This window comes from Mustela lutreola, chromosome 5, assembly GCF_030435805.1.
Source record: "Mustela lutreola isolate mMusLut2 chromosome 5, mMusLut2.pri, whole genome shotgun sequence".
In the NCBI taxonomy this organism is placed as follows: domain Eukaryota; kingdom Metazoa; phylum Chordata; class Mammalia; order Carnivora; family Mustelidae; genus Mustela; species Mustela lutreola.
Window position 1 is genome coordinate 76,770,264 of NC_081294.1, and position 15,955 is coordinate 76,786,218.

Genomic DNA, 15,955 nt, shown 5'->3' on the forward strand with positions numbered 1-15,955 from the left:
TCCTGAATCTGCTGGGTTTTGATTGCTTTTAACTCAGAATAATGTTTATGCCAAAGCATAAACTTGGGAAGACTTGCAACTGGCCCCCACAGTACTTAATTAATTGCTGTAATGATCTGATAGGGATTTATTTTTTTTATTTTTTTTATTTTTTAAAGATTTTATTTATTTATTTGTAAGAGAGAGAGAGAGTGAGAGCGAGCACAGGCAGACAGAGTGGAAGGCAGAGTCAGAGGGAGAAGCAGGCTCCCTGCGGAGCAAGTAGCCCGATGTGGGACTCGATCCCAGGATGCTGGGATCATGACCTGAGCCGAAGGCAGCTGCTTAACCAACTGAGCCACCCAGGCGTCCCCTGATAGGGATTTATAATTAGTCTTTGTATCCCTTTCACCTAGCAGCTTCCCAGGATATGGTAATTGGTCCATCATTGAATTATGGAATAGGTAATCAAAAGTATATACTACAGTACAAATTTTAGAGGCAGATTGTTCTTATTTTGTCAGTCAGTCTGGGTAATTTCCTAATCTGAATCCGAGTTCAGGCATCTTTTTTCCTCGTTCTCCAAGAAAAATACAATTCTCTTCCGGTGGGGTTCTCTTCAGCTGTGTGAAAAGTTTCTCTGCCTTTTAGTCCTATTGTTCTAAAACAAAAAACCTCTTTCCCTTTGTTTTCTCTGGTGCCTTCAGTCCAGATGTTGGTTTCATCACCTTTGCTTTTTTGACCAGAGTCTTCCAGTTTCTTATGAAAATGGACTTCCTGTGCATCCATAATCAGTTGTCTGTTATGATGGCTTAGTGCAGCATTCTCTGGAACACTCTTCCCATTGTTACTGGCCTCAGCCATATGGGTTGGAAGCTAAGTAAAGAAATATAGATACCTGGTTCATACTGTAAACAGTCACTTCAGCAGCTCTGGAGCGTTTGTTTTTGTTTTTTCCTTCCCTGATCTCTTACCTCTTCTTGGTCTGTGCTCCAGCCACATTGGCCTTCTCTTTAAATATTTGGGAGATGCTGCGTTGTCTGTGTTGTGTCAGCCTGCATTGTTCTTTCAGATACTCCCTCACTCTTCCTGGACTTTCAGATTGAAGTTCAAATGTTAACAAGATAGAAAGGCCCTTGAAAGACCCTACCTAATTCGTTTATCATTATCCTGCTTAATTTTCTTCCTAGTCCTGGTATAGTCTAGTTTTCTTTCTTTAATTAATTAATTAATTTAAGGATTTTATTTATTTGAGAAGGAGAGAGAGAGCACAGGAGCAGGGGGAGGGGCAGAGGGAGAAGCATTTTCTCCCCTTAGCAGAGAGCTTGGTGGGGCTGGATTCCAGGACCTGGAGATCCTGACTGGAGCCGAAGGCAGCTTGATGGACTGAGCCACCCAGGCGCCCTGGTCTCATTTTCTAATTTATGCCATTACTGTAGTGTTGTTTCATGAAGGCAGATTTTTCTAGTTTTGTTCTATGCTGTTTGGAATAATGCCTAATGGAGAAGACACTCAAATACTTGCTGATGGACTGGCTAAATGGTTGACTGAATATTGTTTTATCTGTTCTTTGTTTAGTGCTTTTGCTAATCATTATGTCTCCTGTTGCTTGCAGTTTGACAGTTTTCATTCAGCTCTTCTGTGTTTTCTCATTGTCTTTGGTGCTCTCAAAATAAGAAAAGGATCAAAAGTGATTAACTTTTTATTATAACTAAAAATAATTATAGGGGTGCTTGGGTGACTCAGTTGTTAGTCTGCCTTCAGCTAAGGTCATTGGGATTGAGCCCCGCATTGGGCTCCCTGCTCGGTGGGGAGCCTCCCTCTCCCTCCCCCTCTGCCTGCTGCTCCCCCTCCTTGTGCTTGCTCTCTCTTTGTCAAAAAAAAAAATACTGAAATTTTTATAAAATGATAATGTTCATCATCATAGTCAATCACCATCCTTTTCCTCATACATTTGTACACCTAAAATGAGGGTGACAAACTACTATGTGCCTTATAAGCGCCTGATATTAAACGTATTTGGGTATGAATTAGAAATCCAGTTACTTTGCAGTAGAATGGAAACTTTTTACTCTGATTTTGGCTCTCTGTTTTGACCAAGGTTGAGCGCTTTTTTTTTTTTTTTTTTTTTTTTTTTTTTTTTTGATGATGATATTGTACCTATCTTTAGAAAGAGACTGCATTTTGGGGGGGAAAAGCCAAGTTTTCTTTTTGTTTACATGAACCATCTGTGTTTTTATGCATCTTAATTTCTTGCCCTCCCTTCTTCCCTTTACTACCTCTGTCCTCAACCTGTTTACATTTTTGAAGAAAGTGGCAGGCTTGGTGGAAGGGAATTTAGTAGAAAAGGCGTGAGTCAGAGTAACTCTTAATGATAAGGATTATCTTGTTTTTTTGCTTTTTTTTGACAGCTAGTGGGAGATTTGAGAGTTGAGATCCCAACAGCTGTGTCAACTCTGCTTGATGCAGATGAAGCTTGGCAACCCTTGTTATGGCAAGGAGTAATCCACAATCCTCTATCTTGTGCAGTGTGACTGTTAACCGTTACTGCGGGTACTTTTAATTTTAAAATTTCCTGATTTGCATTTAAATGAACCATCTTAACATTGCATTAACTTAACCTTGCTGTTTAAAAAAAAAAAAAAGGCCGGCACGCAGTAGCAAGGTAAGGATATTCTAGAGCTTTGAAGCAGACCGGTTTTAAGAGTGATGTGGCTATTCTGTTGTAAATGAACATTTAATGTCTTTAGAGAAGGTATGTAAGCTCTTTGCCCGAATGAGGCAGTTTGCCAACAATCAGCCTCCTTGGTTCTGATAGAACTATGGGTATATTTTCTGCTTGTTGCTTCTCCATTTCTCTATCATGAAGATTGCTAGTCAAACGCCTACATCTCTGCCTCTTTCAGAATTTATAGCAAACTTTTGCGTAATAGCCAGGATTGGTATTTATAAATAAGGTAATGAAGACTGAATAACTATAGTTTAACTTTTTATTTAGTTCCACTAAGCATGATCCCTCCTGAAAAAACCTAAGGTTGCTGTAATTCATTAAGGTTGGCTAGCTCTAGTACGTTTTGTAACAGGTCTTGTGAAGGAGTGCTCTGTAAGTTAATTGGAAAACTAGAAACTGCCAAGAGTTTAAAAGTTATTTGTTAAGCTACTCTAAACAATACCATTAATTGTAGAGAAACAGAAGATATGACTAAGATTAAAGCAGGAGCTTTGTCTTGGTAAGCTTGTAAATATTTTAAAATCAGTTTGCATAAATTCACTTCGACTAATACTGTATCTGCTCTGCATAAAGCTGCTTGCCAGCAACTTAAGGGATATAAAGAAGCATAAGCATAGTTACTATACTTAAAATATAGCTAGGAAGACCACAGGCTAACCGTGGGAGAAATTGCATCCAATAAATTAATTCCGAAGCTATTGAGAGATAACCTAAATGAAAGCAATACTAGGATTTCAGTTCTGGAAGGACTTGGAGCCTAGAATTCAGTCCCTTCTATTTTATAGTTGAGAAAACTGAGGATCCAGAAAGGTGATAAGACTTGCCCAAGGTAAGAGCGTAAGTTAGTGACGAAGCTGGTACCAGAAGGCATGTTCTTTCTGGATAACATATTCTCATTAGACTTTAAATGTTCTTAGAATTTCTGCTTCCTGGGGGTGCCTGGGTGGCTCAGTGGGTTGAGCCTCTGCCTTTGGCTTGGGTCATGATCTCCGGGTTCTGGGATCAAGTCCCGCATCGGGCTCTCTGCTTGGCGGGGAGCCTGCTTCCCTCTCTCTTTCTGCCTGTCTCTCTGCCTACTTGTGATCTCTCTCTCTCTCTGTCAAATATATAAAATCTTAAAAACAAAACAAAACAAAAAACCCTTCTGCTTCCTGAAATCATTTTCGGGTTGGGGTCAGCAAAAGCATAAATTGGTTTGGTAGTATAGTTTCATAATGTTTGGCATCGCTCTTGGCAGGGCCTTTGATTAAAGGTGCTGCACAAGGCAGTCTGCTTCCATCATGGTTATTGTTAGACTTGAAAACACACTGAATGGCTTCTCAATTTTCAAGTGTCAGTATATTTTAAGTTTTTCAATGTGAGTGAGTGACTGAGTCCTTTGCCTTAACACTTTTAGCAGCAGGTGGAGCCTGGTGAATTTTTATGGGGAGATTGGAGACCTCCTCAGAGATATTACTTAACAGGATATAGAGTTCTGGAACATAGAACTGAAGAGACTTTAGGGGAGAACTTGTTCATTGGTTGCAAAGTCTTGGCCAGCAGTGCAAACAGTACTTAGACGTTTTTGTTTGCCCTACGTAGTGGTGATGAAGTTCTTGAACCTAGGTGGGGTTCGGTGGGGTGAGGTTCGGAGCCGACGGCTAAAGAAAGAATTCTTAAGACGTCTTTGGTGCAAAAAGGTGGTTTATTAGAGCACGGGGACAGGACCCGTGGGCAGGCAGAGATGTGGCTGCCCCGGGTTTTGAGGGTAGGCCTGTTATATACCCTGCTGTTGGGGGAAGGTGAGGGGAAGGGAGGTGTCAGTGGAGTTTTCATATGCTAAAGAGGGCCTACAAGGTGCCAGGATGTTCCAGGCCTGCCGGAGGCCTTGCCCTTGCTGCTGGATCAGTGTTGTCTTTAGACCATCCATTAACATTAAGATAGTTGGGAGACTTTTTGGTGGGGTGTCACAATCCTGCTATCAATCGTCTTTGTTAGTGAGATTTAGGACATTTGTAAGCCAAGGGAGACTCCTGTCTAGCAGGATTGTGAGCTCTGCAAGTTAACTATTTGCTTATTGTTCTTGGCAGTCAGGGCTGCCTGAGGGATGCTACACTTACGGAGGGGAAAGGGTGAAGAGTGGGTGCAAGGCGCTAGCTTTTGCTTTGTCCTCAGCCAGCCTCCTGCTCCCTCATCAGTGGTAAGATATTTTGGGATGAATTGCTAACACTGAAGTTACGAGGCTTTACATGAAAGTCTACGTCTCTGGGTCTCTTGAAAAAATTGCATGATCTACCAACCCTATGTCTGCGTGATAGAGTGCCTGCCTGGAGCTAATGGGCAGCTGGGCACACGTTTTCCGCATTTATCTGTCCTGGTCTCTTCTAATGGGGTTCCTGAGAAGTCGGGTGTCGTTTGCAACTCATTATTGTTCCCTTTTTTTAAAAAAAAATTATTTATTTATTTATTTGACACACACAGAGAGAGAGATCACAAGTAGGCGGAGAGGCAGGCAGAGAGAGAGGAAGGGAAGCAGGCTTCCCGCTGAGCAGAGAGCCCCATGTGGGGCTTGATCCCAGGACCCTGAGATCACGACCTGATCTGAAGGCAGAGGCTTAACCCACTGAGCCACCCAGGTGCCCCAACAACTCATTATTGTTCTTACACTTTGCCTTTTTTTCAAGTTAAGAAGAAAGTTGAATTATTTTGTACCTCAAAGTATCAAAATACTAAAAACAAAAGACCAAGTAGGTTTTTTTTTTTTTTTTTTGAGAATGTTTTTATTATCAGCAAGTATACAAATCTTCAGGGTACTCTTGTTCTTTAAGCTAAAAGGCTAGTTTTTCTTACAAGTTTCAGAGAAACCTTTTTTTTTTTTTTTCCCTTTCTTTCTCTGACTTGGTCTGCTCAGTCTTCACAGGCTTACCTTGCACAGCTTCCTCCCCCTTTGTGGTATCTCTAAAACAGCTTTCCAGCTCTTCAACGGCTTCCCGATGGCCTGAGACTCTTGTTTCTTTGCTTGGGACTCTCATCTTGGGCCCCACTTTTGCTCATGAAGGAAAAATGGGTCCAAGTTTGCATAGGAAAAGGGGCTCCTGGTGGCTCAGTTGGTTGTGTCTGACTTTGGGTTTTGGCTTGGGTCATGATTTTAGGATCATGAGATTAAGCTCCGCCTCAGGTTCTGTGCTTAGCCCAGAGTTTATTTCTTTGGAAAAGTGAATTGTTACTGTGTTGAACTTGTTTAATAATTAATACAAATGTGACCACTTATCTCCTTGGAACCAGCTTCACTTAATGTCTGGCACCTTGCTCTACAACTCTTGAGAGGTTTTCTGCTTTATTTGTGTTGATGTATTGGTGGTGGAATGCTAGGATACAGAAATGCAAGGTCCATGGGGCAAATAATTTTTTCTGAACTGTCTTATCTGTGACATTCGATGACATTTGCTTTAGCTGTTGTCAGCCCTTTAGCAATCTAGAGCACTCCATCTCTAAGGTTTACTGACTTGGGCTGATCAGTTTTGTGGATAAATGACCTTTATAAACCAAAGTGTAGGCCTGACATAATGTTAAGTGTAGAGAGCAAATTTGCCCACTTGCAATTAAAAAAATTTCCTGGAAACTGGCATTCTGTTATCAGATTAAGCAAATCCAAATTTCTTTTGGCATCCCATCTCCAGTGATTCTAGGATGTTTTGATGCTTAGATAAATCTAAGAAATGTTAGATGATGCTTGCACTAATGTTTTAAAAAATATGAGGGCCTACCTATTTATGCAACAAGCGTGCATTTATGGGTGAAGACACAGTTTTATATTAAAATTGTCAAGAGTGGGCTAGTCATAGACATGTGCAGTTCTACCTTGTCCTAGTTGTCATTTTAATGTGTAGAATTTAGGTGTTGATGTTGCTTTCTGTAGAGTCTAGATCTGTGCTGTCTGACAAGGTAATCCCTAGGAATATTCAACATTAATTAAAGTAAAATAAAATAAAATAAAATCAGTCTTCAGCCACACTAGTCACATTTCAGAACATCTTTCTCCCTCTTTCCCCTTTCTCCCACCTCTTCCTTTCTGCTTCTCTCTGTCTGCTCTTCTTTCTCCTCCTGCCTTCTTCCCCTTCCCTTCCCTCTACTCCTGCTCCCTTCTCCATTCTCCTTCTACCCCTCACTCTCTTTCCATCTCATCAGCATTCATTTCCCTCTCTTCCTGTGTCTCTGTCTCCGTTCTTCCCTTTCTTTCTTCTTCCTACTCTCCCATCTACTTTCCTCTCCTCTCTGTATATGACATACTTAATGCATTGTGTTTTTTGAACCATGTGAAAGTAAGTTGCAGACATCTCATGTCTGTTACATGCAACAAGGACATATCTACAGTATAATGATGAAAATATGCAAATTTGATGTCTAATTTAGAACCTACTTAGATTTTATCATTTGTCTCAGTTTTCCCCTCCCCCTGCTTCAAGTACAGTTCCATTCCAGGATTACTGCGTTGGTTGTCATGTCTCTTTAGCCTCCTTTAGTCTGGAAGAATTTCTGTCTTTGTTTTTCTGACCTTGACATCTTTGAAGACTAAAGCCAATTATTTTGTAGACTATGCCTCACTTTGAGTTTGATATTTCCTCATGACAAGATTGAGACTCTGTAGTTTTGGTAGGAAATATTAAAGTCATGTTATGTCCTTCCCTGTGCATCATACTAGGAAGTATATGATGTCAGTTTGTCCTGTTACAGGGGATGTTGATTTTGATCACTTGATTAAAGTCGTGTCTAAAAGGTTTTTCCACTTTGAAGTTCCTATAACTAACCCCACCCCACCCCTAATCAGTAAATAATCTGTTGGTAATTACCATGAGAGTATGTAAATAATCAGTTTCTTTGTAAACTTTCAACCACTTGGTTTAGCATTCAGGATGCTGATCATTCAGGATGATTCTTTTTTTTTTTTTTTTAAAGATTTTATTTATTTATTTGACAGAGATCACAAGCAGGCAGAGAGAGAGAGAGAGAGAGAGAGAGAAAGAGAGAGAGAGCAGGCTTCCTGCTGAGCAGAGAGCCCAATGCGGGGCTGGAATCCAGGACCCTGAGATCGTGACCTGAGCCGAAGGTGGAGGCTTTAACCCACTGAGCCACCCAGGCCCCCCTCAGCATGATTCTTGAGTGAATCCATTATTATGATGTTTCTAAATGGTGATTTTTATAAACCCATTATTCCTCTGCATTTATTATTTTCCTGTTGTATGGAAGAACTTCTCCTTTATTTTAATTGGCCTGGGTTCTCATTTTATTGAGTGGATCATAATCTGTTTAATTTAATCTTCAGGAAAGCCTTCTGAAGGTAGTGATTATCTTGTTTTATAAATGAGTAAGGAAGGTTAGAGTGGTTAAGTTATGATCAAACCTGCCTTTTTTTTCTTTTTTTTAAGATTTTATTTATTTGTTTGGTAGAGATCACAAGTAGGCAGAGAGGCAGGCAGAGAAAGAGAGGGGGAAGCATGCTCCCTGCCAAGCAGAGACCACAATGAGGGGCTTGATTCCAGAACCCTGGGATCAGGACCTGAGCTGAAGGCAGAGGCTTTAACCACTGAGCCACCCAGGCAGCCCTCAAACTTGCCTTTTGATTGTATTGTCCTCTTCGTATAAAGATGTAAAGATTATAAAATGAAGATTCTGCTTTTTTAATTACAAAAGTAACTTTTTCTAAATACCTGTATGATTTTTATAATACCAGAAAATACAGTTAAGCAAAAAGGATGTTTAAACTATCTATAATCCACACTTTAGAAGTAACACTATTGCTAATATTTTGGTTTATGCATTTAGATATCTTTATTCCTCCCTGAAGTCATACTTTATATTGTTTTGAAACCTCTTTAGTATCTTCAGTAGTATATTTGGAACATTTTCTCATAAACTTCTGTAAAATCTTCCCTATTTTATTAGATAGGAAATTTCAGGTATATAAAGAAGCTAAAAGAATAAATCTGAGGGCGCCTGGGTGGCTCAGTTGGTTAAGCGACTGCTTTCATTCAGCTCAGGTCATGATCCTGGAGTCCCGGGATTGAGTCCCGCATCGGGCTCTCGGCTCCACGGGGAGTCTGCTTCTCTCTCTGACCTTCTCCTCGATCATATTCTCTCTCAGTGTCTCTCTCTCAAATAAATAAATAAAATATTTTTTTAAAAAAAGAATAAATCTGAGAACACCCGACCACAGGTCCTCTACCTATATTTAATAGTTATGAGTATTTTTTCATAATTCCTTGATCTGTATATGTATATATATATTTTTGCTGAACTATTGGAAAGTTGCAGAAATCTTTACATTTTACCCCTAAATATTTTAGCATGCATCTCCTAGAAATTGTCATTTTTTTCTACATAGTCACAATTTCATTATCACATCTATGAAATTGAGCAGTAATTCTGTAATAACATTTAATATTGAATAAGTATTGAAGACCAATTTCCTTAGATATGTCTTTTTTTAAGATTTTATTTATTTATTTGAGAGAGAGAATGGGAAGGGGAAGGGTCAGAGGGAGAAAGAGACTCCCTGCTGACTCTATCCAGGACCCTGAGACCTTGACCTGAGCCAAAGGCAGTTGCTTAACCAACGTAGCCACGCAGGCACACTTCCTTACAAATGTCTTAGTAGCTGCTTGTCTCAAGCTCTTGTCTAAATATGGTACATGTATTGCAGTAGATTTCTTATGTCTCTTGAGTGTTTCAGTCTCGAATAGTCTTCCTACCCTCTCCCCCAAATTTCTGAAGAATTGAGGCTGTTATATTGTAAGGTACCCTCCATTCTGGATTTGTTTTCCCATGGTGTTGCTTACCATGCTTATGTATCCCCTATAAGGTTGACGTTGAACCTAGGCCAGTTTTTTATTTTACTATTTTTTAAAAAATTTAAAAATTTTATTTATTTGACATAGAGAGAGAGAGTACAAGCAGGGGGAGTGGTAGGGAGAAGGAGCAGGAAGCCAGATGATCCCAGGTGGGATCATGACCTGAGCTGAAGGCAGGTGCTTAACCAACTGAGCCACTCAGGCCTCCCTAGGCCAAGTTTTTAAAGCTGCGGTGAATTTGGATTGGAAAAGTTTTTGTCTTTGTTTTCACTATTAACAGGAATTTAGCATTTCTATTATTGTAGATAACAAACTACAGTTTTCAGTTGAACCTGTAACTTTGTCACCGGTAGGAATCTTCAGTGTTTTTCATATCTGCAATAATTACAACTTTACCTTGAAAAATGTGCATATTCATTGTTACTTTGAAGTGGTTGTCGGACTTCTTGCTAAGTCTTATTTAATATTAATAAAGAAGCACATATGTTACTGTATCATCTATTTGTAAAGTATCTTGATAACTAAATATCAGTATATGTGTTTCCTTTGTAATCTTTTAGATTGTGTTGTATGCATTTGAAAAACATTATAGGAAAGGGTCTTAGAGCTGCCTGTTCAGTACAGAAGCTACTAGCTACAGGTGGCTCTTGAACAGGTGAAATGTGACATCTTTGACTTTAAATATACCCTGAGTGCAAAGCAAATCCCAGATTTGGACACTTAGTACTTAATGTGAAATACCTCTAATAATTTAAGAAATGTTTACATGGCAAAATACTTTTTTGGATATATTGTGTACAGTCATCCATTTCATTTTAATGTTACTATTAAAAAAATTACATTGGTGGCTTACATTGTATTTCTATTGGACAGACATTGGTCTTTAGGCTTTACTAGCCTGCCAAAAAGCTCCATGGCATTAAAAAAGTTTTTGAATCCCTATATGGAGGCTTCAGTAGACTCCATTTACTCTAGTTAAACATTTATTTTTGTTCTCGCATGACTACTCATTTTATAGTAACATCGAGGCTCTTGAAAACCTTTTATTCTTTTTTTTTTTTTTAAGGTTTATTTATTTGAGAGAGAGTGCGCAAGTGCAAGTGCATGCATGCACATGCACGAGATGGGGGGGGGGTTGGAGCAAAGGGAGAGGAAGAGAAGCCGACTCATGTTAAGCAGGGAGCCAGGTTCAATCCCAGGACCCCAGGATCATGACCTGAGCTGAAGGCAGACGCTTAACTGACTGAGCCACCCAGGTGTCCCTCTTGAAAACCTTTTAAAGTTTTTTTTTTTAATTAATCAAGAGTACTTAATAGGTTATACATTTGTTCATATTGGGAGGCATATAATATCTGGTGTGTCATTAGTGATGTTTAGTTTATCTGTTTAAGAGGGTGGCCATTAGATTGCAAATTTGTAAAGGTATGTCTTGGCCCGTGTAATTAGTAAGTAACTCGTGCAGTGATACTTGGGCACCTTAGAAGTATCTTGCTCCCCAGTAGCCTTTCACTTAATGGTTGTTAACATCCATTGATAACGTTGCTGAATCAGTTACTACACTGGAGTTTGCAAAATGGTCATTTTCTAATTCTGTTCTATATACATGGTAAACGAATTCCCAGGACCCAGAGACCATGACCTGAGATGAAGGCAGAGGCTTAAATCATTGAGCCACCCAGGTGCTCCAAGAACACTTTTTTTTTTTTAATTTTCCTAAATTTTGTAAATATTGTTTTTTAAGTGTGACAGTATTATGTGGTTGGTTATGTGATTGATTTATTTATTCAGTGATATCTGATTTTTTTTTTTTTTTTTTGCTGTTGTGAACATCGTTGTATCCAAGTTTTATATGCACCTTGATTATTCCTTTAGAATAAATTTCCAGAAGTAGAATCTCTGGGTCATAAGAACATATTCTTTTAAGATTTTAAATACCAAATTGGTTGTCTAGAAAGTTTATAGTTAGTGTTTACTTCAGTTATGTACCTCCTGTCTTTTTTTTCCCCTTTTATCTTTTAGGCACTACTTTAAGAAGCAGATGCTGCGGTGTTTTTGTTGAAGTCTTTTCCCCTAGTCTTAAAGCCTCTGTCTAATGGAAGTTTACCTTGACACTGATACATTGATAACTTGACTAAGTGTGACTTGAAATTTCTTCTGGCTGTGAGTGATAATAGTTGTAGGTGCAGAGGGCAGCAGACTTAAGCATTATGTTTTAATAGAATAAGACAAGGTATTCTCTAAGAAGTCATCAAAAAATGAAGGAGATGCCTTTTAGGTAATATTGTACTATAAATATTATGGAGTAAGAAAAATCAGAATCAGGCCTTCATTCACGTTAGCTTTTCATCCTGCTTCTAAATTGGTATGGAAAATCAAAGTAGATATGTCTTGGTGCCAGAGATGCCCTCTATGTGTTTGGGTGTTCCTTTTATAGTACCTCTACTGTTTACAAGCTCGACATTTGGAAGTGTAAGAGGTTAAGAGTTACCAGGCCCTCTTGTGCAGGCTCTTGAGAATTTTTCTTCCCATCTGGAATTAAGTTTTGCTGATATAAAAAGTTCTTTTTTAGAAGTAGAAGATATATTATTTATTTCATGTTTGTGTTTGCTGTTTGCCTCACGTTGACCCTTTGTTTCTTTTTCAGAAATGACTTCTGTCCACACAGGCAACATAAACTTTAAATGGGACCCCAAAAGTCTAGAGATCAGGACTCTGGCAGTTGAAAGACTGCTGGAGCCTCTTGTTACACAGGTAAGAATCTGCAAATACGTAGCTATCGTATGGTTCCATAGTAGTAGGGTGGTAAACAAACAGAGCAAGTTTAGCTCAAAGCTTTAATTTGAGTAGTTGAGTTTAGGTTGATAGTATTTAGAGGATGTGGCACCACTAATTATTTAAATATTGATACATGCATTCATTTAACCCTGTGGCAACATAGTTACTGCCATTTTCTTGAGTCTTATTGGCAATAATAGGGGATAAGTGGTATGTAATGCAGCTTACCAAGTATTTGTATTTTGTAGATGATTTCTTGGCATCACTTTTTCTTGGAAGGTAGAGGTTATAGTCAAGAAAGATGGGCTATGAAGCTTTGACTCTTGTCTCTTTACCATGATTAACAGACTTCCTTGTCCAGGATCAGTTAGCAGGTAATTTGAGGATATAGGTTTGCTATGTTCTGTTGCAGATACCACAGTGTGATGCCGTCTCACTAATTGTTAACAACGAGTATCACAAATACATATATGCAAATGTGTACATGCATACAAATATCTTTATATATTTTAATATAATGTAGAAGTGTGTGATAAGTAAGACTCATGAACATTTACTTTCTTGAAGCCCAGCCAGTATAGTTCTAAGCAGGTGTTTTGCGTGGCAAGCTATGCTAATAAAAAAAAAATCTGTAGTCATCGTCAACCTACAGATCACCTGGTATTTTATTTATATATGTCTGCATATATATGTAAATGGTGGTTGATGTTCTGGCACTTAAAGCACCATCACAGTAGGCTCCTTTGGGCAGCCCTTCCTTTTTTTGTTAAGGACCTTACTAATTCATCGCTGAGGTTTGTTTGAATAAACCGTGAAACAAAATCAGAAGCAAGTTACTTTAAAATATTTTACACAGGTTGAAAACAGTGGAAAACTTGACCTCCACATGAAGCTAACAAGTTCATTGTCAGTCTCCTTCAGGGACTTGTTCATGACATGTACAGATGTGTAACATGATTCTAATCAGTTTTTGATTTGTAAAACGGAACTAAAATCTAGTTAACACATGTTTGAAAAAATTAAAATATTTTTTGTCTTGCACATTGAGATAGCAAAATTATTTGGGGACCTAAATTGAGTATTGTTGCTGTATTTCTTAAAAATGGAGAGTGTGTGTTATTTGTTAATGCTTGTGGAATTTATAAATGTGCTATTTCATTTAGTTATGAATAATTTACTATTCTTGTCTTTAAAGATGGTCATCTTTCTGTTGTTTTCATTTTAATTGACTGCAGTTTAATTTGTAAAAATGAAACTTTTAGGTCACAACTCTGGTAAACACCAATAGTAAGGGGCCCTCAAATAAGAAGAGAGGCCGTTCCAAGAAGGCACATGTTTTGGCTGCTTCTGTTGAACAAGCAACTGAGAATTTTTTGGAGAAAGGGGATAAAATTGCAAAGGAGAGTCAGTTTCTCAAAGAAGAGCTTGTGGCTGCAGTAGAAGATGTTCGAAAACAAGGTAGGTCAATGCTGCTTCTTATATAGAGAGAGGCAGGCTTTTCTAGAAAATTAATCCTTGCAGGTAATTTTTTATGGCCAGTATTCTCATGCTTTCCAGTTGCTCAGTAACTTAAAATACTCATTTATTAGAGATAGATTAAGTTTTAATCAGGCTTCACTTTTTTTTTAAAGGTTTTTATTTATTTATTTGACAGAGATCACAAATAGGCAGAGAGAGAGGAGGAAGCAGGCTCCCTGCTGAGCAGAGAGCCTGATGTAGGGCTTGATCCCAGGACCCTGGAATCATGACCCGAGCCGAAGGCAGAGACTTTAACCCACTGAGCCACCCCAGGCGCCCCGATCAGGCTTCTAATCAGGAGAGGCACTAACAAAGAAACACTGTATTTGGAGAATCTGAATGCACTTTGGATACCCTAAATAAGAGTTGAGTTGGCTCAGTCATTAAGTGTCTGCCTTCTGCTCAGATCATGATCTCAGGGTCCTGAGATTGAGCCCTGCATCGGGAAGCCTGCTTCTCCCTCCCCCCCCCTTGTGTTCCCTCTCTCGCTGTCTTTCTCTCTGTCAAATGAATAAATAAAATCTTAAAAAAAAAAAAAAAAAGGCGTTGAGTCTTAGAAATGTTCCAACAGCAGTTGAATAGGAAATAAATGGGGCAGAAGTTTACCTTTCATCCTTTGCAGTACCTCTTTGTAGTTCATGCTGAAGATACAGGGGTGATAAAATGGAAAAATATCCAGCCATTCTGTCAGGCTGGTATGGTAAATTAGCCATGTGTACTTGAAGTGGTTTGGGTTTGAAATAAAAACAAATCTGGGCTTAAAGGAATCCTGTTTTTGGGAAACTCAGAATTAATAAAGGGTGGAATTGTAACCCACAGCTTGGTATAGTGCCAATTAGAAAAACTTGTTATTTTGATGCTGCAAGTGTGATAAGACTTTACATATGGAACATTAAATTCTTAAGACTTAACAGTTTTGTGTTAAACTTCCGGTTCAGCAAGAGGACTTAAATAAAGACAGCTTTTTGTGAAGCTGTTGAGTATCAACTAAGGTGAACTGAGCTCCTGTTCTGTACAGTTGTTTTACTGACTTTTGGGAGAATCTCACTGGATCTCTGATGGCTGATAGTAGTGTGTGTAGTCTATTGGAGTCTTTTTTTTTTTTTTTTTTTAAAGATTTTATTTATTTATTTGACAGAGACAGAGATCACAAGCAGACAGAGAGGCAGGCAGAGAGAGAGCACAGGAAGTAGACTTCCTGCGGAGCAGAGATCCCAATGCAGGGCTCAGAGAGCCTGATATAGGGCTTGATCCCAGGACCCTGGAATCATTACCCGAGCCGAAGGCAGTGGCTTAACCCACTGAGCCACCCAGGCGCCCGATAAAATGTTTCTAATATTTAAATTTAAATTCCATATTACTAAATGTAATACAGGTGTATGTAATTGTTATCTAGGGCTGTAATAACATAAATTACTATAAACTTGGTGGCTTAGAACAATAGAAATTTACTCTCTCACGACTCTGGAGGCCAGATAATGAAATCAGGGTGTTAACAGGGTTAGTTCTTTCTTGGGGACTCAAGAAGAATCTGTTGAATGTTCTCTCCTAGCTTTTTTTTTTCTTTTTCTCCTAGCTTTTTGTGTTTGCCAGCAATCATTGGCATTCCTTGCTTTGTCGACTTGTTACTCCAGTCTCTTCCTTCATTGTCTTGTCACATGGCATTCTCCCTGTTTCTCTGTGTACAAAGTTTCCTCTTATAAGGATATCAAGCTTTGAATTAGGGTTCTCCCTAAATCCAGTATGACCTCATCTTTTCTTGATTATGTCTGCAAAGACCCTATTTACAAATAAGGCCACATTCGTATGTTCTGGGGGGGGGGGTATGAGTTTGGGGGGGGGCATTATTCAGCCCATCAGAGTGGGCTTTGAATGAACTTAAAAAGCAGTTAAATTGTCTAGTTCAGGACAATTTTTGAGCTTTTTTTTTTTTTTTTTAAATTTTATTGATATATTTGACAGAGAGCGAGAGAGAGAAAGATCACAATTAGGGAGACAGGCAGGCAGAGAGAGAGGAAAGAGAGAGAGAGCGCGCGTACGCGCAGGCCTGCACCTGCTTCCCTTCTTCTCTCTCTGCTTGCCTGTCTCCCTAATTGTGATCTCTGAAGCAGGCTCTCTGCTCAGC

General features: G+C 39.0%; 1 protein-coding gene across 2 annotated transcripts in view; it reads left to right on the forward strand.

Moving 5' to 3' along the window:
* CTNNA1 (catenin alpha 1) overlaps window positions 1-15,955 on the forward strand; it is a 182,993-nt gene that overhangs the window by 17,138 nt on the left and 149,900 nt on the right. For both annotated transcript variants that reach the window (XM_059174693.1, XM_059174694.1), the window contains exons 2-3: window positions 12,182-12,288; window positions 13,575-13,770. In XM_059174693.1, the coding sequence (XP_059030676.1) occupies window positions 12,184-12,288; window positions 13,575-13,770 (301 nt within the window). In that variant the 5' untranslated portion in view covers window positions 12,182-12,183. The remainder of the gene's footprint in view (window positions 1-12,181; window positions 12,289-13,574; window positions 13,771-15,955) is intronic.